The sequence below is a fragment of the Neovison vison genome, chromosome X (assembly GCF_020171115.1).
Source record: "Neovison vison isolate M4711 chromosome X, ASM_NN_V1, whole genome shotgun sequence".
Classification (NCBI taxonomy): Eukaryota; Metazoa; Chordata; class Mammalia; order Carnivora; family Mustelidae; genus Neogale; species Neogale vison.
This window is the reverse complement of record NC_058105.1, coordinates 37,879,228-37,905,167: the sequence shown is the minus strand read 5'-3', so window position 1 is coordinate 37,905,167 and position 25,940 is coordinate 37,879,228. Positions and strand designations below refer to the sequence as shown.

Below are 25,940 nucleotides of genomic sequence, written 5' to 3'. Positions count from 1 at the left end.
GTTACGGTAGACGAGAAACTATAACCTCCCACACGCACTGCCACCTGAGTTCTATTTGGTCAGACTTCCACTTCCAGGACACAGTATGCCAGCCCCAAAGCCATCACTTCTGGCCTTTTGGATTTGAGGGAGTAGGAGTCAGTCTCCAGATGCATGTAGAGCAGTCTGATTTCCTTTGCAAGCAGTAGTCCTGGAGTGGAGACATGACTGCCCAGCGTGCTCGTTGCGGGATTTCTACACCAAGAGGCCGACAATGGCAGGAAGGACTCAGTGTCTTCTGACTTGTTTCAGGTTTCCGCTGCGTGCATTGGCCACATTTTTTTTTTCTCATTTCAGCATTAGCCTTATTCGTAGTGGAGATTTCTTCCAGAGTCTTGTAATAGGATGACCATCAGTCTAAGTTTGCAGTGATTTAAGGTCTTTTAATTGTTTTTTTTTAACCTTTTTCTCTCTTTTCATAGGAATTTTAGTAGAAAGCTGGGAGGGGCTATGTTATTGGATATTAGCCAAGTTCTACTTTAAAGTAGAAATTCAGTGTATATTTTGGTTTAGAGCAGAGGTCGGCAATCTTTCTCTGTAAAGGGCCAGATAGTAAACTTTCCGAATGTTGTGGGCCATGTGATCTGTGTTTTACCCATGTAAGTTTTTTTGTACCTTGAAAGCACCATAGATAGTACCTAAGTGAATGGGCTTGGCTGTGTTCCAATAAAAGTTGATTTATAAACACAGGACAACCCGATTAAAAGGTTCTGGAGCTGGATGATGGTGATGGTTGTATACCAGTGTGAATGGTTAATGCCACAGAACTGTCGACTTAAAGATAGTTATGATGGTAAATTTTGTGATATGTCTATTTTACCATCCCCCCCCCCCAAAAAACCCAGAACATAACAGGGCGACCATATCTTGCTGACCCTGAGTTTAGAGCAATTAAATCTAGTACATGGAAAGAGAGGGAGGGAGGGAGGAAGAAATTAAATGTATTCAGCAGGACAGAGTGACACTGTTGAGGAATACCTCAGTGAGAGTGGGGCCAGGTTCCGGAAAACTGCAGTTCATTGTGGTGACATCAGCCCTTGGTCTTTAGAGATAAAGAGACACAGAGTTCGTAGTCACACTTTTTGGCATAAGGATCAGATCAAGGATTTTTCTCTTCCGAGGCAACTGAACAACCAGCCAGCCCTTCCTTCTAGGTGACTGGTGATGCTTCCTGTAGCTAATGGGGTCTCTTCCTGGGGCTAGAGAATCCTAGCTTTTTAGTTATTAACCATAGCAGACTCACTGGATAAAAAAGAGGAGCCACAGGTCAGTCAGCTGATTCTGCACCTCCTTGCCAAGATTCCTGAGCCATCAGGATTCACCTGTCAACTGGAGACCTGGGCCCTGGGCACCAGGAACAATGCCGTTCTAGGGACCCCACACCGCTTTTCTCTGAGTGGTGTGGACAGGAGGCTCCTGCTTTCCGGCTCCAACCTCGGCCTCATGAGCTTAGCTTGGCCAAGACCTTGAACGAGCCCCAAGCAGGTCTCTGGTGCTTTTAATGCTGTTCTTGGAGCAGAGTTAGCAAATGGAGGTCCCCCTCCCAGCACGCGGTGGTTTGGACTTTCCTGGTCTCTGGTGGGTCTGTTATCCTGGCTGAAGGAGGGTGTTATCACCACGTGGTCCCCCTTCCAGTCTCCATGGATCCCAGCACCGCAGAGCGCTCTGAGTGCAGTCAGCTTCTTAGTTTTCAGCTTACTCGCTGGCATCCTGGCTGCTGGTGTTTTTTGTTTTTGCTTTTGTTTTTTTGAAGAGGATGAAATTCTTGGTTTCACCAGAGACTGGGGGCCTCTTAGGGAAGCCAGCCTTTTGGAACTCTCTTCTGTCTGAGCTGGGGTATTTCGAAGGACCAAATGAAGGGAGAGGGAGTGGCTGTTAAGATTTCCCTGGCTTTGGGTTGTGATCAGACAGTTCAGCTGCCTTGTGAGCACCCACGACTTAACGAGCCTGGTTGTCTGAGTGTGTGCTGCAAGGGTAGGGGGCCCTCAGGGAGTGAGTCACTGAGCCGGGCCCACTGAATGGCAGGGCACTCTTCCCCTGCCCTGCCCCATAAGGAAAGTGCATAGCAGAGAAGCTAGTGCACATCTTCTGCCTCGGGAAGTGTACCATGGCCCTTCCGCCAGGAGCAAGCGGAAACCCTTCAATCGGCTCATTTTCTTGTCCACATGGAGAGGAGTGGATCTGTGATGCAAGTGGGATTATGTGGTCATGAGTGTCTGCTGACTCAGTCTGGCAAGGGTTTTGAAGGAGAGGAGATGAAATTTCATCTGTGCTGCACAGAGCAGGGGGCGCGTTGCTGGCTGGAGAGAGGACCGTAGGCCGGGTGTGGAGCCAAGGTAGGTGAGGGAAGCATGGGGCTGGGTGAGGGGAGTGAGGGCAGCCTGACATGCGATCCTGGCGTTGTAAGATCGATGCCCTGTTGGCCTTTGGGCCACGTGATACTACGAGAGTTTGGTAGCCCTGCGACCTTTTCTTTGTCTAGATCCCGCTTATTGTACTTTCCAATTTTTAAACAGCAGGACTTGGGGCAGGGAGCCTTCCTCTTGCTGGGACCGTCCTGAGTTCAGGAGGGGAGGGGCGGCTCAGGTTGGACCTCCTGTGCCTTAAAGTCTTGGAATGGCTTGACCACGCAGCACTCCCTTTTCTAGTACACAGGACATCCATCAGCTGCCCTAGGACCCCCCAAAAGAGCAGCCTTTTGGCACCCTCACCTGGGGCGTAGCTGCTTTGGGGCTTAGCTTTGGCCTCACTGCACAGGGTGCTTACGAGACTGTCTCTGACCTGAGCAGCTTTAGTAAGACTGCTCTTGGCAAGGGAGAGAAAGCCCTGTCTATGAATGCTGCAGGTTTAAAAGGGGAGACACCAGGAACAGAGAAAATTCATCGTAAGTAAGTAGCCGTGCAAGGAGACCAGTTTCTCATCTTACGCCGAATGCTTCTCTGGCGCCTGCTTTCCTAGGAGCCATTAACTATCAGCTTGCTGCCTTGCATCCATACATCATCTTTCTTGGTGCTTAGAACAGGGAAGATGCTTTCAGGTTGTCTGCGGGCCTCCTCTCCCGTACACCTGAGAAGCTGCCTGCCTTTCCACGTGTATGTATTCAGTTTTGTTCTCTCTTGGGAGCTTGGGCTGCTCCAGTCCTGGCCCATATTTTCTGACTGGGTATTCTCAAAGCCCCAACCAGATCGTCTCCAGGAAATCTCTCTGAAGGTTTCTGGAGCCAGGACTGCTTTTCTTCCTTTCCTTTCCTTTTTCCTTTTTCCTTCCTCTCGGGCTGCTTGGCTTCAAACATGTGCTTGGATGTAGATCATCTCCCAGTAAAAGGAATGCTGGGGATGCAGGTAACTTTTCTCGTCCAGCAAAGCGTGGGAAGCAGTATTCAGCAGAACAATAGGGATTGATCATTTGGGCCCTCTTTTTTACTTTGCCAGCCTGCCCAGTCCTTACAGAAGCTAAGTGGCATATCTATGATGCTATGTTTCAGGCGAAAGCAATTCCAGGAAAAAAAAAAAAAAAAGCAGCGCAGCATAATAGATGAGGTTTGGGCAAGATCTGTAGGTGCTATGTGGTGGGTAATGAAGAGATAAAACTATTTTGTTTTTATAAAGGCCATCCATGATCCCTGGAAGAAAGACATCAAATGTTACAGAAAGCAATCATGTAGAAAATGAAAGTACCCAATAATTCGTCTGGTAATAAATATGTGGGAATAATGTCTTCCTAAGCTTCTGTGTGTACATACCCATTTTTTATTTTATTTTTTTTAAGGTTTTACTTATTTATTTGAGACAGAGAGAGAGAGCACATGCAGGAAAGAGAGAGAAGCAGGCTCCCCACTGAACAAGGAGCCTGATACAGGACTCGATCCCAGGACCCTGGGATCATGACCTGAGCCGAAGGCTGATGCTTAACCAAATGAGCCACCCAGGCACCCCCATACCCATTTCTTAAAAACTGAATATGGGATTTTTCTAGACATCTGCAAAGATACGATTTGTAATCTCTCCGAAGTTAATATATGTGTTTCCCCAGGTCATTAAGTATTCTACTGCGCATGATTTCTTTGTTGTTAATTTAAACTCAGTTAATTAACATAGAATTTATTATTATTTTCAGAGCTGGAGTGTAGTGATTCTTCAGTTGTATAGCATACCCAGTGCTCATTTTAGGTGCCTTCCTTAAGGCACATGATTTCTGATGACAGCATCGTATTTGATAGTTGATCATTCGGATGAACAGAATATGATCTATTTAAACAGTGCCCTGTTATTTGGCATGGGGTTCGATGATCAGATACTATTTTAAAGGAACCTTACATGGTGCTATGCAAGTAGATGGCTTAGGTTATCTAGTGTGGTTTGGCTACTTCTTAAGACTTCTGAGCAAGGCTGACAGTCATCAGCCTCCATTTCCTCGTTGGTAAGAGAATGCTATGAATAGCAACTGCTTTCTTGAGTGGTGGTAACAATTAAATGAGCTGCTCCATGTTCATTTCTTAGCATGGATCCTAACAGACTAATCAGTGAATGTTAAAAATACATAGCCTGAGTTTTGTCTCGATGCCTCACCGTCTTGCGTACTTACCTGCTGTTAGAATTAGGGTCCCAGGAAATGAAAGCTGTTTTCATTCAAAAAAAGCCAAATTTCAGAATGCAGACTGCCTTCAGATAAGTAGCCTGTATTACTAGTCGAGTGCCTTGCACATTGGGGCTTTGGCCATCTGGACTTCACAGGAAGAGAAGGTTCTGTGACCTTGGCAGTTGGTGCCCCATTTGGTGGATAGCAAGCAGGTGGGAATCCGGGGTTACAATCAGTCCTGTATTCTATCTTTAATAGTCTCTCAAGTCTTCTATCTTTGTGCCCCAGGCAAAGCGAGTCAGACCTTCTTGTTAAACTTGTTTGTATTTCTTTTCTTGTTTTTTTTTTTTTTTTTTTCTTTTCCGGCTCTTATCCTGAACAAATTTCAAACATGCAGTAAAGGGAGCAGGGCAGTACACCAAACACTTGTATGATCGCTACCTAAGTTCAGCGATTTTTGTCCTGGTTTCTGATACGTGAGTTAAAAAATGTGAGGTCCTGACTACATTTCCTGCTGTCTGACAGGACTGTCCTGCAGAGCTCACAGGGCGGGCAGGAAGTGCACGCTCGGGGCTCCTGAATGGCTCCGTTGGTTGAGCCTCTGCCTTCGGCTCCTGTCATGATCTCAGGGTCCTGGGATTGCCCCCCCCCCCCAGTCAGCCTGCCTGCTCGGCGGGGAGCCTGCTTCTCCCTCTTACACTCCCCCTGCTTCTAATCTGTCTTTCTCTGTTAAGTGGATAAATAAAATCTTAAAAAAAAAAAAAAGGCGAATGCTCTCAGGCCAAGGGCTGATGGAAGAGATAATGTCAGAGTAGAAGGACCCTGGGCTCTGGGATAGTGGCAAGAGATCTATTGTTTGTATAATACAAATTGTGGAAAAAAAATCTCAACATAGCTTCTGGCTGCAGGGAAAGAACGTAGACCCAGGTGTCCATCAATACACAAGCTGTGTAGAGTGAAAAATGTAATTTGCAGAAAGATAGAAAGTACATCAGGAAGCAACAATGTATGGGGTTTGTGGATACATACAAATATAATAAATCTATACAATCATAAAAGGAATCCCACTATTTCCGAATAAAAGTTTCCTCTGGTTAGGGGGTAGAGGGGGATGGATAGCACTCAGGAGGGGTCCACAGAGTTTCAGCTGAATCTGTAATGTTCAAATTGTCTAAAGCAGGATGGTGGGCACAGAGGTTCTTACTCTTTTTATACTTTTCTGTATGTAAGAAAATTTTTATGTAAAGAACTAGAGGGAAGAAACATAGTTTAAAAGGCTTCTTAGAATCTCGGGATCTTTATTTTGTGGTTGTTGAGACCGGGGGAGTTTCAGTGTTTTGTTTTTCATCTATATTTTTGAATTTAATTATCATACTATAAAATTGACTTTTTGGCATACAGTTCTAAGAGTGGCTTCCACTTCTTTGCTGTTGTAAATAATGCTGCTATGATGTGGGTGTACAAATGTTCCTTAGCGACCCTGCTTTCATTTCTTTTGGGTATATACCCAGAAGTGGAATTGCTTGATCATACGGTAATTTCATTTTTAATTTTTCGAAGAACTGCCAAACTGTTTTACACAGCTGCAGTACCATTTTACGTTCCCACCAAGAGTGTACAAGAGTGCCAGTTTCTCCACATCTTTGCCAATATTTGTTATTTTCTGTGGATTTTTTTTTTTTTTTTGGTCGTAGCCATTCTAATAGTGTCAGATAGTATCTGATTGGGATTTTGTTCTGCATTTCATTTTCTAATGTCCTATGTGATTCCTTTTTTGATTCATTGGTTGTTTAAGAGTGTGTTATTTAATTTTCACAAATTGTGAATTTTCCCATTTTACTTCCTTATTGATTTTTAACCTTATCATGTTGTGGTTTGAGCAAATACTTTGTATGATACCTACCTTTTCTAAATTTTTAAAAAATATTTTATTTATTGATTTGAGAGAGAGAGAGAACATGAGTAGGGGGAGGGATAGAGGGAGAAGGAGAAGCACACTCCCCAATGAGCACAGAGCCGGATGTGGGGCTCCATCCTAGGACCCTGAGATCGTGACCTGAGCTGAAGGCAGATGGTTAACCAACTGAGCCACCCAGGTACCCTGATACCCACCTTTTTAAATCTGTTCAGAGTTAATTTATGGCCTAATATATGGTCTGTTCCATGGGCACATGAGAGGAATGAATTCTATTGTTGCTGATTAAAGTGTCCTCTATAATGTCTGTTAGATGTAGTTGGTTTATTGTGTTGTTCAGGTCTTTGATTTCCTTGCTTTTCTTTTCTCTGCTGTTCTATTTAGTACTGAGAGTGGAGTATTGAAGTCTCCAGCCATTATGGTAGAGCTATTTCTCCCTTTGAATCTTCATGTTTTTGCTTTATAGATGCTGATGGTCTGTTATTAAGTATGTAAAAGGTTATTATTGTTACATCTTTTGCAGTATTGAACCTTTTATTAATAAATAATATCCTCTCTCTCTTGTAAACTGTTCTAATTTATAGTCTATTTTGCCTAATATTAGTATAGCTGCCCCTGCTCTTTTTTTTGGTTACCATTTGCATGGAATATCTTTTTCCATCCTTTCTCTTTCAACCTATTTGTGTCTTTGAATCTAAAGTGAGTCCCTTGTAGACAGCCTAGAATTGAATCGTGTTTTTTATTCAGTCAGCCAATCTCTGTCCTTTAGTTGGACAGTTTTAATCCATTTACATCTAAAGTAATTACTGATGAGAGACTTCTGTAATTTTGCTAATTGTTTTCCATACGTTGTATAATTTTTTTGTCCCTCATTTCCTGCATTACTGTCTTCTTTGGTATTTGGTTGATTTCTTAGTAGTCTAACAATTTAATTCCCTTATCATTTCTGTTTGTATATATTCTTTAACTGTTTTCTTTGTGGTTATCACGGGGATTACATTTAACAACCTAAAGTCATAGCATTTTATTTTGAGTTTATATGAGCTTAATTTAAACATACAAAAAGCTGCACCTTTATAGTGTCATTCTCAACCCCTTTCAGGTATTGATGGCACAAAACTACATCTTTATGAAATGTGTGCCCCAAAATGTAAAGTAATTATTTTCAAAGGCATTAATCTGTTAAATTATGCAGAAAAAAATGTGGAGTTACAAATAAAATTTATAATAATAGTTCTTATACACTGTGGTTTTTAAAATGTATTAATCTCTTAAATTATGTAAAAAAACAAAATGTCGGAGTTATAAACTGTTGTTAAGATAATACCAGCTTTTATAATTGCCCATATATTTACCTTTACCATGATCTTTCTTTCTTTATATGGCTTCGAGTGATGATCTGGTGTCCTTTTATTTCAACCTACAGCACTCTTTTAGCACATCCCTAAACTGTGGCAATTGCTGATTTGTTCTCCTTTGCTATAGTTTTGTTGTTTAAGGAATATCATCAAAATGGAATCCTGTAATACGTAACTTTTTGAGACTGGCTTTATTCACACAGCTTTAAGATTTATCCAAGTTCTTGTATGTATGATTTGTTCATTCATTTTTGTTGCTGAGTATGTATATACCACATTTTATTGATATGTCTGTACCACAGTTTGACACAGTGTCTGTCACAGAGCAAAATTTTAAATTTTGACTAAGTTCAGTTTATCATTTTTTGAATGTTTTGTGTTTTGGTGTCATATTTAAGAACTACTTGCCTAAGTAATGGTCATGGAGGTTTTCTGCTATGTTTTCTTATAAGTTTTATAATTTTATATTTTCTTTGAAGATTTTTTAAAGATTATATTTATTTATTAGAGAGAGAACATGAGCAAGGGGAGTAGAAGAAAGAGATGGAGAGGGAGAAGCAGACTCCCCTACTGAGCAGGGAGCCCAATGCCTATGTGGGGCTCAATCCTGGGACTTAAGATGACTGAGATACTCCAGGTGACTGAGCCACCTAGGAGCCCCTACATTTTCTGTTTAGATTTATGACTTAGCTTTTATGTAAGTTGTGAGGTTTAAGCTAAATACATTATTTTATATATTCTGTCAAATTACTGTAATACCATTTATTGAAAAAGCTATGGCTTTTCTCCACTGAATTGCTTTTGTACTGTTGTGAAAAATCAAATTACTGTATCACTCTGGGTCAGTTTCTGGACTATTCTGTTTCACAGAATGATGTTTTTTCTTGGCCAGTATTATACTATTCTGCTTGCTGTAGCTTTATAGTAAGCCTTAAAATCTGATAACATGATTCTTTCATCATTCTTCTCCTTTTACAAAATTATTTTAGATATTCTTCTTTCTTTACCCTTCCATATACATTTTAGAGTAAGTTTATCTGAATGCAAAATATCCTGTACAGATAGTATATTGAATGTACAGAAGTACATTGAATCTACAGATAGTTTTGGTGAGAATTGACATCTTTTCTGTGTTAAGCCTTTCAGTCTTTGAATATGGTATGTCTATTTATTTAGGTCCTCCTTCATTTCTTTTATAAACTTTTTACAGTTCTCTGTATATAGGTTCTATACATATTTTTTTAGACTTAAGTATTTCAGTTTGGGGGGGAGATATTTTAAATAGTTTAAAGAAACTGGGTTCCAGGGGCACATAAGTGGCTCAGTCTGTTAAGTATCTGCCTCTTGGTTTCCACTCAGGTCATGATCTTGGAGTTCTGAGATTGATCCCCACAACAGGCTCTCCACTCATGCAGAATCTGCTAGAGATTATCTGTCTCTCCCTCTCCCCTCCCATTTGCTCGCTCTTTCTTTCAAATACATAAATAAAATTAAAAAAAAAATTCTTTCAAATTTTGCACTGTTATTATGTAGAAATATTATTGATGTTTATGTGTTGGCTTTACAATCCTACAACCTTGCTAAATTCATGCATCAGTTCTAAGAGTTTTCTGGTAGGCCCTGAGATTTTCTACGTATATAATTATGTTCTTTGCAAATAGGGACAGTTTTATTTCTTCTTTTCCCTTTGTTGCCTTATTGATTTTGAGAGTGGACATTCTTGTTCCTGATGTTAGTGGGGGAAGCATTCAGTTTTTCATCAGTAATTATGATGTTGGCTGTAGTAATTTTTTTTAGATGTTCTTTATCAGGTTGAGGAAATTACCTACTATTCCTAATTTGTTGGTATTTATTTTTTATCATAAATAGATGTTGAATTGTGGCAAATGTCTTTTCTGTATCAATTGATATGACCATGTACTTTGTAGTCTTTACACTGTTAACCTGCTGGAATTTATTAATTGAATTTCGAACATTAAATCAACTTTTCATTACCAGAACAAAAAACACTAGGTCACAAAATATTATTCACTTTTTAAAAAATTAGGCTCCATATGTGTGGAACCCAGTGCAGGGCTTGAACTCATGACCCTGAGATCAAGACCTAAGCTGAGATCAAGACTTGGATGCTTAATCAACTGAGCCACCCAGGTGCCTGCAGAATCTTAATCTTTTTATATTGCTGCATTAGATTGGCTAAAATTTTACCGAGTAGTTTTGTTTCTGCATTCATGAGGGATATTCATTTAGGTTTGATTTTCTTTCTTTTTTTTTTTGTACCATATTTGTCTGGTTTGTTGTCTGCATAATAGCCTCATCAGATGAGTTGGGAAATGTTTCCTTCTGTTTTATTTTCTGGACAAGATTGTATAAATATTTGGTAGACTTAGTCACAGAAACCATTTGAGTCCGGAGATTTCTTATTCAGAAGATTTTAACTACAAATTCAGTTTTTTAAAAATGACATATAGTAAATCTAGTTAATATCCATCACTACACAGTTACAACTTTTTTGTGATGGTAACTTCTAAGATCTGCTCCCTTAACAACTTTCAAATATACACTACAGTATTATTAACTATAGTCACCGTGCTGTACATTACATCCCCATCACTTATTTATTGGATAACTGGAACTTTGTGGCTTTTGACCACCTTCACCCATTTTGCCCACCTAGACTCTCTGCCTCTGCCAACCACCAGTCTGTTCTCTATATCTGTGAGCTCAGTTTTTGTTTTTTTGTTTTTTAAGATTTTTAAAATTTATTTATTTGACAGAGAGCGAGAACAAGTAGGCAGAGAGGCAGGCAGAGAGAGAGGGGGAAGCAGGCTCCCTGCCGAGCAGAGAGCCCGATGCGGGACTCCATCCCAGGACCCTGGGATCATGACCTGAGCCGAAGGCAGCAGTTTAACCCACTGAGCCACCCAGGCGCCCTGTGAGCTCAGTTTTTGTTTTTGTTTTTTATGTTCCACATGTAAGCAAAATTGTATGGCATTTGTCTTTCTCCATCTGACTTATTTCCCTTAGCATAATTTCCTCAGGGGCCATTGGTGTTGCAAATGGCAAGATTTCCTTTTTTTAAATGGCTGAATAAAAGTCTGTTGTATATTTATTCAATTTCTTTAGTTGGATTGTTCAGGTTATCAGTTTCATCTTGGGGGAGTTTTGGTAATTTGTGGTTTTAGAGGAAATGCTCCATTTTATCGAAGTCAAATTTCTGTGCATAGATTGTTCTGAGTTTCTCCTTATTATTTTAATTCCTGGGGGGGGGATTCTGCATTGATATCCCTGCTTTCCTTCCTGACATTGCTAAGTCCTGTCTTCTCTCCTTTTGTGCATGTCATTCTTCCTAGAAGTTTATCAGTGGTATTGACTTTTTCAAAGGGAAGCTTTCATTTTCATTGATTTTTCCCTATTGTTTTTGTTTCTACTTTTAATGATTATTGCTCCTATTATTGTTTCATTCCTTCTGCTTGCTTTTGGTTTATCTTGCTCTTGTTCTCTGGATTTTTTATGGCAGAAGCTTGGATTACTGAGTTGAGATGATTCTTTTTTTTCCTAATCTCTAAATTTTATGTTATAAGCATCCAACACATTTTGGTATGGTGTCTTTTTATTTTTGTCCAGTTCAAGGTATTTTGTAATTCCCTTTGAGAATTCCTCTCTATGAACTTGCCTTTCTAGTCACTTAGATAACGTGTCATCTGTTCTGCACTTTTTGGTTCTTGGTGGTAATCAAGTGCATTAAGTTGAAATATAAATCATTTCACGAGGGTTTTTTGTAGCTTCACTTGTTATGAATAGTAATGTGATATTCATTTTCATTGCTTTATTAAGGATAATTGTAGCTGCCATATATTGAGTGTTTACTATGTCCTAGGCTCTGTGCTGATCAGTTCACATGGTCTTATTAAATTCTCTTAACAAACTTTTCAGCGAGGTACTGTTACTAGCCCCACTTTATAATTGAGGAAACTGAGACACGTACTTTAAGTCACTTGTCCTGAGTCGCTCAACCACAACATAGTAGATCTGGAAATTGAGTGTAGGTTTGTTGCGAAACCCCGAGTTCTTCACCATTATGCGACATTTCCTTTCATTGTTTCATTTCTTGCCTTGTCAGTAAGATGTTATGTTCTTGAAGGCAGAAACTATGTCTTATACTGATCTCCTTTTCTCTACAGCACCTGGAACCATGTTAGACACAGAGTAATGGATTGATTTATGTTTGTGGAACTCAATTTAATGGCATGAACTGACCTGGAAGAGAATTAAACCTGTGACATTTGCCATATTGCCGCAGTTTCTTACCAACTAAGCTAATTTAGCTCACTCTCCTGCACAAAAACAAAAAAGCTGACAAAATATTTGTGACAGTCATAATGGCCAAGGCTTTGAGCTGTCAAGGAGATGTACAAGTATGACTGACTGAACAGGAGTCCATCTCCAGGTTGTGCTGTTTAGTTCTGGTCTTTAGTCTGCCCTTTTGCTCTCTGTGGACCTCCTGTTCATACTTTGAATTTGTTTCATCGTTTGACTCTGTCACATGATTTCCTTTTTTCCCCTCCCCGCCCTTTACATCTTGAAGATTTAGGCGAACTTCTTACCATTGGTTTATGAAACACATGTGTGAGTCTTACTATATACCATGTGCTCTTCTAAGCACTTTATACATGTTAACTCCTTAAAACAGTCCTATGAGTTGGGTACTCTTGTTCCCATTGTACAGTTGAGGCAACTCCCATAGGACTTTCTAGTGGCCCATTGTCCATTTCCCACACACAATAGAAATCTGAGTGGCAGGCCAGAGGTGGATATAAAGTGAAAACAAAAGGCTTTGCCTTTCATATGGCCAGTCACTTTACCTGCTAGGCTGTGCTCAGCGTCTATAGGGCAGAGCAGGTATATAATTGAGGGGTAGCTTTGCCCCAAAATGCCCAGGGAGTTCTCTTGCCCTTAGGTGTGACCCTCTCTCTCAATGGGCAGCCCAGAATCTTTTCCTACCTGTCCTACAGTCTGACTCTCCGTCTCTCTCTCTCTCTCATACACACTTATACTCGTGGAACATGTATAATGTTCATGGCTCAGGTCTTGGATTTAAAGCAGGGTCCAGTGGCAAAAGCACAGTCTCGAAACTCAGCGATTTGTGCTAAGTCATGTAATCACTCAGTGTTTTGATGTTCTCAGCCGTGAAATTAAAGAAGATGATAATGATTATAATAAAAACTGAAGGATAAATCAGATGATGCATTTGAGTACTTACCCCAGTGACTGGCATGTAGAAATGCTCTGTACATGTTCAGTCCTTTTGTAATTATTGATGTATAAGACCTTGTTAAGTATAAGGGACAATCCACACTTTGGTATATATAATAGCTTGTAGAACTGAATTTTGAGGACCCAGCACAGGCTTGTCTTTATTTGGGAGTTTCTTAGTTGTTTGGAACCTGGAAGTTGGTTTTATCTTCTTTATTTCTGGCCTTTTGTGGGCCCTTGGGATCAATTCCATCATCCTCATGATGATGATTAACTTATGGCGCCCACCTAGCTAATTGGCTTTGTGTATATGCCAGAATTCTTTTAAGGCCAGTGGCAAAGCCTGGACCAGAGTCCAGCTTTATCTGGACTATTAATGTGATGTTTCTCTTTCCCGGAGTGAATGTTTACGCTGTGGTTAAACAAGAATACTTATGTCCCAGGCCTCCCATAGGCAGGCCCAGGGACAGAGTTAGGCCAGGCCTGGAATGGCCACTAATGACCCCTGCTGAAGGCACTTGAGGCTCAAGCAAGAGTCTTCAGCAGTCAGTTCTCGGAGCATTCTTTCCTTGGTCACCCCCCTGAAAGCATATTAGGCCTAGGCCAGGGGATGGCTAAGGCGGTAGAGAGACCCCTGAAACCCAAAGGGAGAGAGACCCCTGAAACCCAAAGGGAGGAGACAGGAGCCTCTCTGACTCTCCACCTGAGGTCACATTTGTGAGGGACGGTGGCAGGGGAGGGGGAGCTCTGGTATCAGGCAGCAAGAGAGATATAAGAGTTTGGGGTCTCAAGATAGATAAACCTGGGCTTGAATCTTGGCTCTTCTAGCTTATGTGTGACACCAACCAGGCCAGGCCACTTTGCTTCTCTGAACTTGGTTGCCTCATCAACAAATGGGAAAAGTAATTGTACCTGTATCAGAAGATTGATGTAAAAATTGAGTGAGAGAATTTATGTAAAGCAATTAATTAGATAACTTGCCTAGATGATGCTAAGTGCACATTATTGCCATCCTTTTGGCACTGGTAAAAATGAGCAACAGTAATAAACAGACTGTGGGAAATGAAAACCATCCTTGGGGCTTCTGTACAGTTCTTGTGGATCTCCTTGTAATGTCTCTCATTCTTAGGCACACATCTGTGAGCTTCAAGAGAATACCTAGAGTACTTGAGTGTCTTCAAAGGGCACCTGGGTGGCTCAGGAGTTAAGTTTCTGCCTTGGGCTCAGGTCATGATCCCAGAGTCCTGGGATCGAGTCCTGCATCGGGCTCCCAGTAGGGAGTCTGCTTCTCCCTCTCCCTCTGCCCCTACCCCCTTCTTGTGCATGTGTGCTCTCCCCGCCCCAAATAAATCTTAAAAAACAGTATGGACTGCTTTCCCATTCACGGAGTATGGAAATCCTGGTATTGCAGTGCTGCTGTGTGTGAGAGTGTGTGTGTGCATGAGAGAGAGAGAGAGCGCTGACCTATCAAATCTGCTTTTCTTCAGGAGGAAGACTGTGTGTCATTCTTGTCTTCTCCCTCAGTTGTAAAGGACCATTTGCCTTGAATGATGAAAGAAGCTGCTTAAGTCCCTCCTCTGAGCTCTCAGGCAGTTGGTTCCTGGCCTGGTTGTTCTTGAGTTATCAAGGGTTTCTAGCATATGCTTCAGCAAGTCTGGTATTAGGAAACGATTATTACCCGATTGCTAGAGACCAGTGGTTTTCTTCTTCTTCTCCCTGCCTCCCTCCTCCCGATCTTTCTCTTTTTTGTTTTGCTTTTAAGTCATAAAACCCAGTCTGTAAAATCAATCAAAGCAAGCCTGGAAGCCTGCCACTTCTGCCGTCCCTACCTCCTGCAGCAGCCCTGAGGACATTTCTAAGAAAGTCCGGGACCGCAGTTGACAAAGCACTGCACTCTGCTGGTTGGTTTGACTCGCCTTTTCACGCCTGGGACGCTGTTTGGGTGAAAGGATTGGGCCTGGCTGTGTAAACAAACGGGCGTCTTACACGATAACAGGCATCCCAGGACTGTACTGGAATCATAGGGCCCGCGCTGGGTGGAGCCCGTCTTTTCACCTCTTGCCTGAGCTGCAGGGGCCGGAGCTGCTGCTGGCGGCCCACTGGACATTTAGGGAGCACGGAGCTCATTCTGTAATCGAGTGTTGTAGCCCAAGTGCGTTCAGGGAGCATCTGGGGGATTTTTGAGGCAGCGCTCAGAACATTTCATTAGCGTGGAATAGGCCGCTTGAAATTGACTCTGTGTGCGCGCCAGCTCTAGGGCCATTCTCACACGGAGAGTGCACTTGTTTACATGCCCTCCCATATGGCAGGGCATGACGTGGCACATTTTTGCCTGCCCGTACAACAGAGTCAGAGTGTGACCTGGACTTTAACGGTTTTTTTTTTTTTCTCTTTTCTCCCCCTCCAGGCTCCAGATGCACATGCTGAATGGAGCACTTCTGGCTCTGGTGTTTCCTGTGGTAAATACCCGGCTGGTGAGTAGCGTCTTGTAAGAATGTACTGCCAACCTACAAACCGGTGGTTTGCTCCCTCCTTCCTTATCCAGGGCTTACCCTTGACCTGGGCTCACGTACCCATGTGAGCTTTAAAATACATGTGTATTTACTATTGTACTCGGACATCGCCCTTCTTGGGTGCAGGGGAGCTTGGTAGGTATGTGTGGGAGTGTCTGATGGAACTCTGGGGCTGTGTTAAATGTTCAGGCCAGAACCAGGAGAGACCGAAAAAGCCTACAGGAGCTCTTGAGAGATTTGGTGGAGAGAAGAGGGGCTGGGAGCCCCACTCATTAGAAGTTTCCAGATGTTCTAAGGGGCTCTAGTTTGGACTCAGCCACATTGGCCCATAATAATCCGACGGGGAGACTCAAAGCCTGTCTGCTTTGCCAAGGGCTCTGTTGGGCAAGAATTAGTTTCTTTCCCCATTTAGCCAAACCCACAGGGAGGGCTGGGCCACCCCACACCTAGTGGCTAGCCAGTAGAATCTCGCTGTAGCCAGGGGCTGGGTGTTAAGCGTACATAGAGACAAGAGGGAGCTATAGGGCTAGGGTGGCAGGGCCCTGTCCTTAGACTTCTTCATGTGGGACTGTGGAGGGATTAGCCAGCCATGTTAGAAAGCACAGGGAAAGAAATCACCTGTAAAATCCTTCCTACTTTCATGGCTTAAATTTGCCTCATGCATTAAAGATCATAGTTTAAATCTCAAAATAATAATCCTTCCTCTTTGGATAGCATTTTCTAGTTTACAGGGTTTTTTCATATGACAGCTGTGTGAGGTAGGTAAAGGCAAGCATTATGGCCTCTTGTTACAGAGGAAGACACTGATGCTCAGGGAGACACACAAGTTCTAAGTGGCAGAGTTAGGAGTGGAGAGGCCTCTAGGCCCTATAAGCACAGATATACCTTGCTCTCTCCAAAGATGTAGTCACACCCTCCCCACAAATATTCATATATACCCCTATGATTGTTGTATGTTTCTAGGTGGATATTGTACATCAATAGAAATTAAAAGAAGAAGCATTCATCTAAAGCAGTGATTTTGAACCCAGGCTCAAAATTTTGCCTTCAGCTCATGTAGGGGTGCTTCGAACTAAACCAAACCAAACCAAAAGATGAACACAACAATGAAAAACAAACAGACCTAAAGGACTGACATCCTGGCCCCTCACTTTGAGTGCCTGAGTTCTTAATCTGTGACACGCCTCAGCATAGTGTTTTTGAAAAGTGTTTCTAATGTGGAGCTGAGGACCACCGATTTTGAGCAATGGCTCTGAAACTTAGTCTGTCCATAGCAGTCACCCGAGGAAATGGCTGAGAAATGAGGTTTGCCAGACCTCATCCCCAGAAGGTCAGATTAAGAAGAACTGGTATGAGACCAGGAAATGAGCACTGATAGTAAGTCCCCAAGTAATGTTGACTGCTGGGGTCCTCGGACCACTCTTGGAGGATCAGCATCCCAAGTGATCATGATCCTAAGTTACTCCAAGTGTGGAATTCCAGTTGAGGTCTGAAGATGAGCATCACATAGGTGCTCCCTGTTAGAAAGGCAGAATTCTCAGCCCCACCTCCAACCTGCTGCATGGGAGTCTGCATTTTAACAGGTGGTTTAGAGGGCCTCCCCCTCTTTCTTCCAAAGAGCATTTTTGTGTAGGACACTGTAGGACCTCCTGAGGAGGATAACACCAGGGTGGGAGAGGGGCAGGTGGGATCATTTCTGTCATGAGAGGCCAGCACACTCAGCCCAGTGTTCCCCTGTGAGCTGGGACCAGCAGGCACAGGCTGCTAACTTAGCTACCTTTGCTCCGCCTTCTGTATTCCCCACAATCTGTGACTTGCCTGACTTCATCCGAGTCTTTCAGCAGAACTCCTGCAGTGGTCCCAGAGCTGTGGGGGAGAGGTACCCAAGAATGGTGCAAAGCAAACACACTGAAAACAGATTCTTCCCTGGCTCAGGGTCGTGGAACAGCGCTGGAGGCGGGGTCTGCTCCCTGCCTGTGGAGGTTCCGGGCTAAGACACCGCGGAGGATCCCGCGCTATCTTATCCCACCTGTCCGTTCACCCTGTCACTGTTTTCTCTAATGAAGAGGTAGGGCAGAGAAAAAGCTGCTCTCCTTCTTCAGTTTCAGCAGCTCTGTCAGATTCTAGGAAGGGGTGGCGCACCAGAAAACACCCCCTCTCCTTGCCCTGGGCTCATATAGTCAGTGGCCCTGAGTCTGAGAGCTTCCAGCCCACAGCTTTGATCCATCTCTGCCATCACTGGAGGCAGGTTCCTCTAAACAGGTCACCTGCGTCTCTCTTCCTAGTGGGACCTTCTCCCTAAGGAAAGCTAGATAGTCTTCGCCTTGCAGAACCACTGAGCATCAGCAGACTTGATGATTCCCCGTCATGTGAGCTTGAAAATACAGCCCCCCCACCTCCGCCCCAGGCCAGAGCTCATTCAGACACCTGAAGTCAGAACAGCAGTGGTGAAATTTTCCTTCAGCTGGTATTGTCATACCACAGTGGCCTGTCTGCACAGGGCCAGCTGACACTTTCGGAGCATTTACCGTGAGTCTGGTAGTGCTCTATGTGGGCTAATGTATTTGATCCTCACAATAAACTTCTGAGGCAAGGCACTGATAATTATCCCCAAGATCAAGGTGCTGGCAGGGTTGGTTTTCTCTGAAGCCTCTCTCCTTCGCCTGTGGATGGCCACCATCTTGATGCCTTTTCACGTTGTCTTTTCTCTGTGCGTTCACATCGCTTGTACCTTCCTGCGTGTCCAAATTTTCTCCCTTTATGAGGGTGCCAGTCAGATTGGATCAGGGCCACCTAATGGCCTTCTTTTAACATAGTCACTTCTTTAAAGGAGGTATTTCCAATTATAGTCACATTCTGAGATTAGGCCTTCAACATACAAATTTTGGTGGGGACATAATTCAGCCCCTAACGGCTTTCTGCTCTGTACAAAAAGCAATGTTTCTCTCTCCTCCCCGCTCGCCCTTCTTTCTCTTTCTCCCTCTCCCCTTCTTTTCCTTTCTCATGGCAGATTCGCTATAATAGTTGCTGTAACACCTAGTACTTTCTAATTATATATCAAGCTATAGCCAACCAGCTCATCAGGAATGTTCAAGTAACTTTCTTTAACACTGAAACTTCCTTGATGAGCTTAATGAGAGATTCCAATCACTCTGGTAAATAATCTTGTTGCCCTTTTTTCTAAACTGAAGCTGAGAAGAGCTCAGAGTTAGAGCTCTGTTTGCAAGTGGCTTGTCGGCTGGTGTTGGCTTGGTTATTTTAAAGGGTTGGGACCTCTCCTGGGCTAGCTCTGGCCAAGGACTTTCTGCTTTGCAACCCCTTCGCTGAGCTCAGATTGACTTAAAATAAGCAGGCAACTCTTTTTTTAAAAGATTTTATTTATTTATTTATTTGACAGAGATATCATAAGTAGGCAGAGAGGCAGGCAGAGAGAGGGGGAAGGATGCTCCCTGCTGAGCAGAGAGCCCAATGCGGGGCTCGATCCTAGAACCCTGGGATCATGACCTGAGCCAAATGCAACGGCTTAACCACTGAGCCACTCAGGTGCTCCAGGCAACTCTTTTTTAAGCCTGATGATCCAATTAGGTAAGAACTTAGCTTTTGACTTCTCTTTGCTCTTTCTTCTTGACCCTTTCTTTTTAATCTTCCTTTGTTGTTTTTCTGAGTAGTTATATGGAAGCAAGGAGAAGATAGTAAGCTAGTGTGTACCTCAGTAACACAGTCAAACATACACTCACGGATATAAGGACAGAGAAGGAGGGAGTTCCAAGAAGTTGCCATGGTCAGCTGAAGGATTTGGGGTCGTCAGTGCATTTCCATTTGCTGAGCTCTGTCCTGTGCCTTACGGGCTCTGGGATTTGCAGACCAGCTAGAGAATGCCTGGGTTCCAGTTTCTCCGGGCTCTCCATCCTAGCAGCTGACACCTTGGAGGAAGGAACAAGTATTCCAATGGCTCATATTACAAGGAAATGGTCTTTGCTGCCGGGATTCTGGAGTAGGTCTGTTTCTGGCTTCTGATGAAGTGTCTTAAGGGCAATTTTTTTTTTGCTTCTTAGAGAGAAAGAGAGGAAATGTATCACAGAACTATTGATTATTATATTAGCAGGGAGCTAAAGGCTTGTCTGGAATCATCTTACCTTCTAGAGGGGGGTCCTTCAATGGATTAATGCCTTGCCTTAGGAGCCAAGGTGGGTGCCTCTAAAATCCAGCTCTCCTGACTCACATGACTTCAGAGCTCTTTTCCTATTCTATGACTGCAGTTCAGGGTGAGTTTGAAAGCTGGTGAGTCCAGATGCTGGAGATGCTTCTCAGCTTCAGTCCACCTGAAAGAGTTGGGCCGTAGGTTTCTTTGAGAAGCTGAAGGATACCGTAGAGCCTCTTTCTCAGATAAATGCACAAACACGGTTTTGCAGTTAATTTCAGGAGACTGTCACCTGCTGTTCCTCCACACCCTTACCCCCCACTGCCAACTCCTAGCCCATCCGTGGAGCCCATGTTAAGATCCCCCACCCAAGTTGGCAGTAGTCCATGGTTTGAAGAATAGATGCTGCCTAGTTTATGAGCTCCTTGTTGTAGCCATTGGCTTTCAGCTGGTGTTAAGGCTGGGTTCCTTACCTATTGCCTATAACTTAAAAGAACATGTCTCTTCAAGGCCAAAACACCTTCTGGAAAGTGAAAGCCAAGAGGTGGGAGCTAAGTAGGATGCCCATGGAACCTGGTTACATATTAGATTTTCAGTTCCATCTCGTACCTTGCAAGGTTGATCTGGTCCTCAGAGTGAGGCACTGGGCAGAAGCTGCATCCCCAGCCCTGTGCCTTTTGTCCTCAGATGCCCACAAGAGTCCCTTCAGAATGCAGAGTGTTCTGAGCAAGGTGGAATGGAAACAGAAAACAAACTTCCAAAACACCGTATCAGCCCCCTTTCCTGACTGAAGACTGTAGCCTGGCCTCTCTTTGCGGTTGCAGCCATCTGTCTTCTATGAGAATAATAATAAGAAGAATGGTAATGATTCTTTTCATCAAGCTCCTTTCTTCTTCAAGGCCCAAAGCCTTGTGTGTATTATTATCTCATTATCAAAATTGCCCATTATTGTACATCCCTGTTGATCTCTCATGTTAGTTCTTTTTCCACTCCTTTCCCTTCCCTCCTTCCCCTTTTGCTCGGCTACTGTGCTGTTAGATGGTTCTCCTGAATGTCCCTAACTCCAAGACCAAGAGGAAGGGTTAGTAAAGATTGTTTTCATTACTGGGGCGGCTCCCCAGATTCCACAGTCATTATCTTAATGTACTCAAGATGCAGCTTTACCACTGGCACACCTCGTCCTCATGTCTGCCTCTTCGCCTTGAGAATCTTACTCCTTGCTAATTGGCACATTGAAATGTGCTAATTGACCTAGAAAAGTTATTTCTGTGACTGGCAAATTGAGCTATTTAAAAACGTATACTTTGGATTTTGGACCTCAACTAGGGACAGAATGTCCCTTTGCTTTCCTGAGAGTACTTAAATGATGAAAAGCTTCGTTTCAGAAGAGGCCTTTGCTTTCTGGACACTGGATGTGGGCAAAACTGTGCCTCAGATGGGGACAAGAGTCCAGTGTTCCTGGGCCAAACTAAACCAAATGCTAGGGACTATTCTAGAATATGTCTAATCCCTGCCTTTATTTCAGGATTAATCTTGGAGTGTCTTCAGTCCTCTGTGAGTCTGTCCCAACCCAGCAGTCCATCCAGACTTCTATGATGTTTTGGTGTGATGTGTTATGCTGCGTGCGGCAGGGGATTCAGACGAGATCGGGCGCGTTCAGGGTGGTATGGCCGTAGACGCGGCAGGGGATTCAGAGACAGCTAGGGTGTGTTCCAGGCTCACTAGGAACTTGCAGTTTAGTTAGAAAGTTGAGGCCTAAACTATGGCAGCATTACAACTGAAATCATGAAAAGTGTATATCGCAAGGCAGTTCAGGCTTAATTGCTAAATTTACAATCATTCCAAGCTCTGAGATGAGAAGAGGATTAATGTTAGCATTTCTCAGGCACCTACTGTGTGTCACGTAATTTACATATGTTATCATTTAACTTGCACAAGAACCCTGTTTTATCTATGACAAAACTGGGGTTCAGAGAGGTTGAATGACTTCCTCAGGGTTACATGGCTTCTTTTTCTTTTCTTTTTTTTTTTAAAGAGTTTATTTATTTGAGTTTATTTATTGAGAGAGAGAATGCGTGAGAGAGAGAGATAGAGCATGAGAAGGGGGAGGGTCAGAGGGAGCTGGAGACCCCAGGACCATGACCTGAGCCAAAAGCAGTCGTTTAGTCAATTGAGCCATGCAGGTGCCCGAGTTACATGGTTTCTAGAATGCTGCAGCTAAACCCATGCCCCGGGCATGCTCATACACTGCCTCCTGGAGAGACCAGTGGATTACGCGGTCGGAAAAAGTCTCACTGAGAAATAAAGCTCCAGCTGAGCCTCAGAAGGGTGATTAGAATATGCACGCAGTCGCAGAGGAACAAAGTGATTCGGATAAGGGAATGGCGTGACCATGGCGGTGGCCAGAGCACAGGGCCGGGGGGGTGGTGAGGGGGTAGGTAGGATACCAAGCATTCATCACTGTGCACTCATCCTGTCCCCGAGAGTCTGAGAAGTAGGATGGAGAATCATAATTCTCGTTGTATGTGGAAACATTGGCACTTATTTGCAGGCTACCAGATGATATCCACAACCCTGCTTCTGTTAAGTCTTTTCACCCTTTATCACCACCTTTCGATTCCTGGGCATTTCTTATCTTTTCCACCTCTACTGGTAAGAATTCCTTACAGGTGGATGGGACTTCGTAGCCAGAAAAGCTCTTGCACAAATATCTCACCCTAGTGTATTAAGAATATGGATGTCCGGGGTGGGGGTGGGGGATGCCTGGGTGGCTCAGTTGGTTAGGCGTTGCCCCTGGCTCAGGTCATAATTCCACGGTCCTGGGATCGAGTCCCGCATCAGGCTCCTTGCTCAGCGAGGAACCTGCTTCTCCTTCTGCCTGCTGCTCCCCCTGCTTGTGTTCTCTCTCTCTCTGACAATTAAGTAAATTAAAGAATCTTTAAAAAAAAAAAAAAAAAAGAATGTGGATGTCGGGAGCAAGGGTAGGGATGCAGGTTCACCTCCTGGCTGTGCTACTCCCCTGTGTGTGTATGAGTGCCGCGCCCGTGCCCCTGCCCGTGTGTGTGCGCACCTGTGAAGAAGGGAGAGGGGGAGGGAAAGAGGGAGAGAGAGGGAACTTGGCCATTACTTAACTTCTGTGGACCAAGGTTCTCCCATCTATAAAAGGAAGGTTGATAGTAATGCTTACTTAAAACTATCCCGAGATTAAGTCATTAATATGGGTAAAGCATGGAGGTCAGCACCTGGCAAACTGGAAGCTCTCAATTAGGGTTAGCTATTAGTTACTAGTCTGGGATCCTCACAGAAATCCTGTGAGGTGGAATTAGTATAACTGTTTTATAGATTGGGCCCTCCAAAATTACTGGTTTTTTTTAAAAGATTTTATTCACTTGGGAGAGAGAGAGATGGAGAGAGCACACAAGGGTGGGGGAGAGGCAGAGGGAGAGGGAGAAACAGTCTCTTTGCTGAGCAGGGAGCCCGATGTGAGACTCGATCCCAGGACCTGGAGATCACTACCCGAGCTGAAGTGAGACACCCAACCATCTGAGCCACCCAGGTGCCTTGAGCCATCCAAAGTTTTCAGTAGCTTGTATTGGGACACAGAGACAGAACTGGTCCGAGAGCTTTGGCCTTTCTGATACAAAGCTCATGGACTTCCTCCTCTTTCTTAATTACGTACATTGATTTTCAGTTATTGAGCCAAATCAGCTCTTTGTAGTAAATTTTATACAATACCCATTAGAGATTTGGGGGATTGATTATACTTTTAGGCTTCTTTTTTAATAAAAATAGGATATACTCATTGCAAAACCAATAGGAATATAAAGAAAGAGCTCATCATTTTACCCACCGATGTTCAATCCCACCCCACCCCCTGCTGCACCCCAGGGATAAGTTGCAATAAAGGCTTGTGTATCTTTCTACATTTTTCTTTTGCTCATAAATGCTGAGAAAGAGTTTTCGTATTTCTTAGGGTTGTTGGTTTGTTTGGGTGTAGGTTTCCTACACAATTGACATTACACTGTAAACATTGCTCCAGTGTATTTTCCTTTAACAGTGGTAATCGGTGATCACTGTAGATAATGGATGTAACTCGTTCTTTTCTAGTGGCTGCCTAGCACTCTGTAGTTGGGTTGGACTCTGTATTCAGCCAGTGCTCTCTGGGTTCCCAGCACTACATCTTAACTAGTCTTGGTGGGTAAGGGTAGAGACTTTTGTGGAGTCTGTCCCCTGTAGGACCTTGCACCTAGTATATAGTAAGTATCCACAGAGAGGATAAATAAATTAGTTGGCCAATCTAACCCTCTGTTCTGCTCAGGGAAATCCCAGGGATCCCTCTCACACATGTCTTGAGATCTTGAGAGTGAAAACAGGGGGATGATAGATGATATTTTTCCCAGGTGAATTATTTTTTTGAACCACTTATAATAATACTGTTTTCCTGATTACAACAAAAGACATGTGTATGGGGGAGAATTTATGAAATATGTGAAAGTATATGTGAAAAATAAAAATCACCCTCAGTGCAAAGGTGGTTACTTTTCAATGCATTTTATTTTGTTTTAAGATTTTATTTACATATTTTAGAGAGTGAGTGAGAGAATGAGCAGGGGGCAGGAGCAGAGGGAGAGGGAGAAGCAGACTCCCCACTGAGCAGGGAGCTGGACACAGGGCTCCATCCCAGGACCCCGGGATCATGACCTGAGCCGAAAGGCAGACGCTTAACTGAGCCACCCAGGTGCCCCTTTTCAATTCATTTAAAACAACAACAACAACAACAAGTGTGAGACGTTGTGCCTTTGTCTTTACAAATGTGTAACTGTTTTATTTACAAAAGTAATATCCGTTCATAATGGAAAAAAAATAGTGACTACAGAAAAACACCAGAATAAAGCGCATCATTGAGCCATAACGATGGTTAAACATTGTTTGCCGTGTAGTCTCAAAGTCTTCTGTCTCTGCGTAGATGTGAAGAGTTCGTCTGGTGGGACGCCTGGGTGGCTCAGTGGGTTAAGTGGCTGCCTTCGGCTCAGGTCATGATCCCAGAGTCCTGGGATCGAGTCCCACATCGGGCTCCTTGCTCGGCGGGGAGCCTGCTTCTCCCTCTGCCTCTGCCTGCCATTCTGTCTGCCTGTGCTCGCTCTCTCGCCCTCTCTCTCTGACAAATAAATAAAATCTTAAAAAAAAAAAAAGATATTTCTTAAAAAAAAAAAAGAGTTCGTCTGGTGCAGGGGTCACACTGCCAGTGTTGGAGCCGCCCTGTCTGTGGTTTTGTGCCTTGCCCCCTGCCTTTAGCCATGGGACCTTGCAAAAGTTCCCTGGCTTCTGTGAACTTGTTTTCTTATCTATGACACGGTGTGCAGGTGAATGGAGATTACGTGTGGTAAGCAGTCCACAGCCCGCGCCTGGCACATAGTGTCAGATGCTGTTGTCCTTCCTGCAGTTCCTAATATTATCTTAGAAATCGAGGGGCGTTCCTGCTGGCATGTGGGTTTTTTGTGATGTCCGTCTTTTTTTTTTTTAAAGATTTTATTTATTTATTTGACAGAGAGAGATTACAAGTAGGCAGAGAGGCAGGCAGAGAGAGAGGAGGAAGCAGGCTCCCTGCTGAGCAGAGAGCCCTATGCGGGACTTGATCCCAGGACCTTGAGATCATGACCTGAGGCGAAGACAGCAGCTTAACCCACTGAGCCACCCAGGCGCCCCTGTGATGTCCGTCTTCAGAACTTTGCCCCTCCCACCCTCGCTCCTTAAGCTGTTGGGTGATGGTGAAGCAAAGGGGGCTTTGTTTCGGAATTAGCCATGCTGAGCAAGATTAAAATTCCCTGGCAGGCTTCCTTTTCCACACTAACTGCACCGTTGTTTTTTGCATGCGTTTCAAAGGCCGCCTGTTTGATTTGAGAACTGGCCAGCTCTCTCTCCTCCATGCTAACAGGTGAATTAGGCCCCCTTCTGGTTTTTCTTCCAGTGAGAAGAAACTATCCAGACCTTTGGGTTTGCCAGTGAGGCCCAAGCCCTACAGCCTGTGGAGGGAGGGGCAGCAGGGAGCACCGGGCAGTAGCCTTCCTGCCTCCGGAGCTTGGAGTTATCTGCCTTTGTTTTGTTTTCTTAAAATGAGATTAGAAGGGCCAGCCTCCGGC

General features: G+C 43.7%; 1 protein-coding gene across 6 annotated transcripts in view; it reads left to right on the top strand.

Moving 5' to 3' along the window:
- TMEM164 (transmembrane protein 164) overlaps positions 1-25,940 on the top strand; it is a 158,428-nt gene that overhangs the window by 77,764 nt on the left and 54,724 nt on the right. For all 6 annotated transcript variants that reach the window (XM_044235706.1, XM_044235704.1, XM_044235702.1 and 3 more), the window contains one exon: positions 15,554-15,620. In XM_044235706.1, coding sequence (XP_044091641.1) covers positions 15,561-15,620 — 60 coding nt within the window. In that variant the 5' untranslated portion in view covers positions 15,554-15,560. The remainder of the gene's footprint in view (positions 1-15,553; positions 15,621-25,940) is intronic.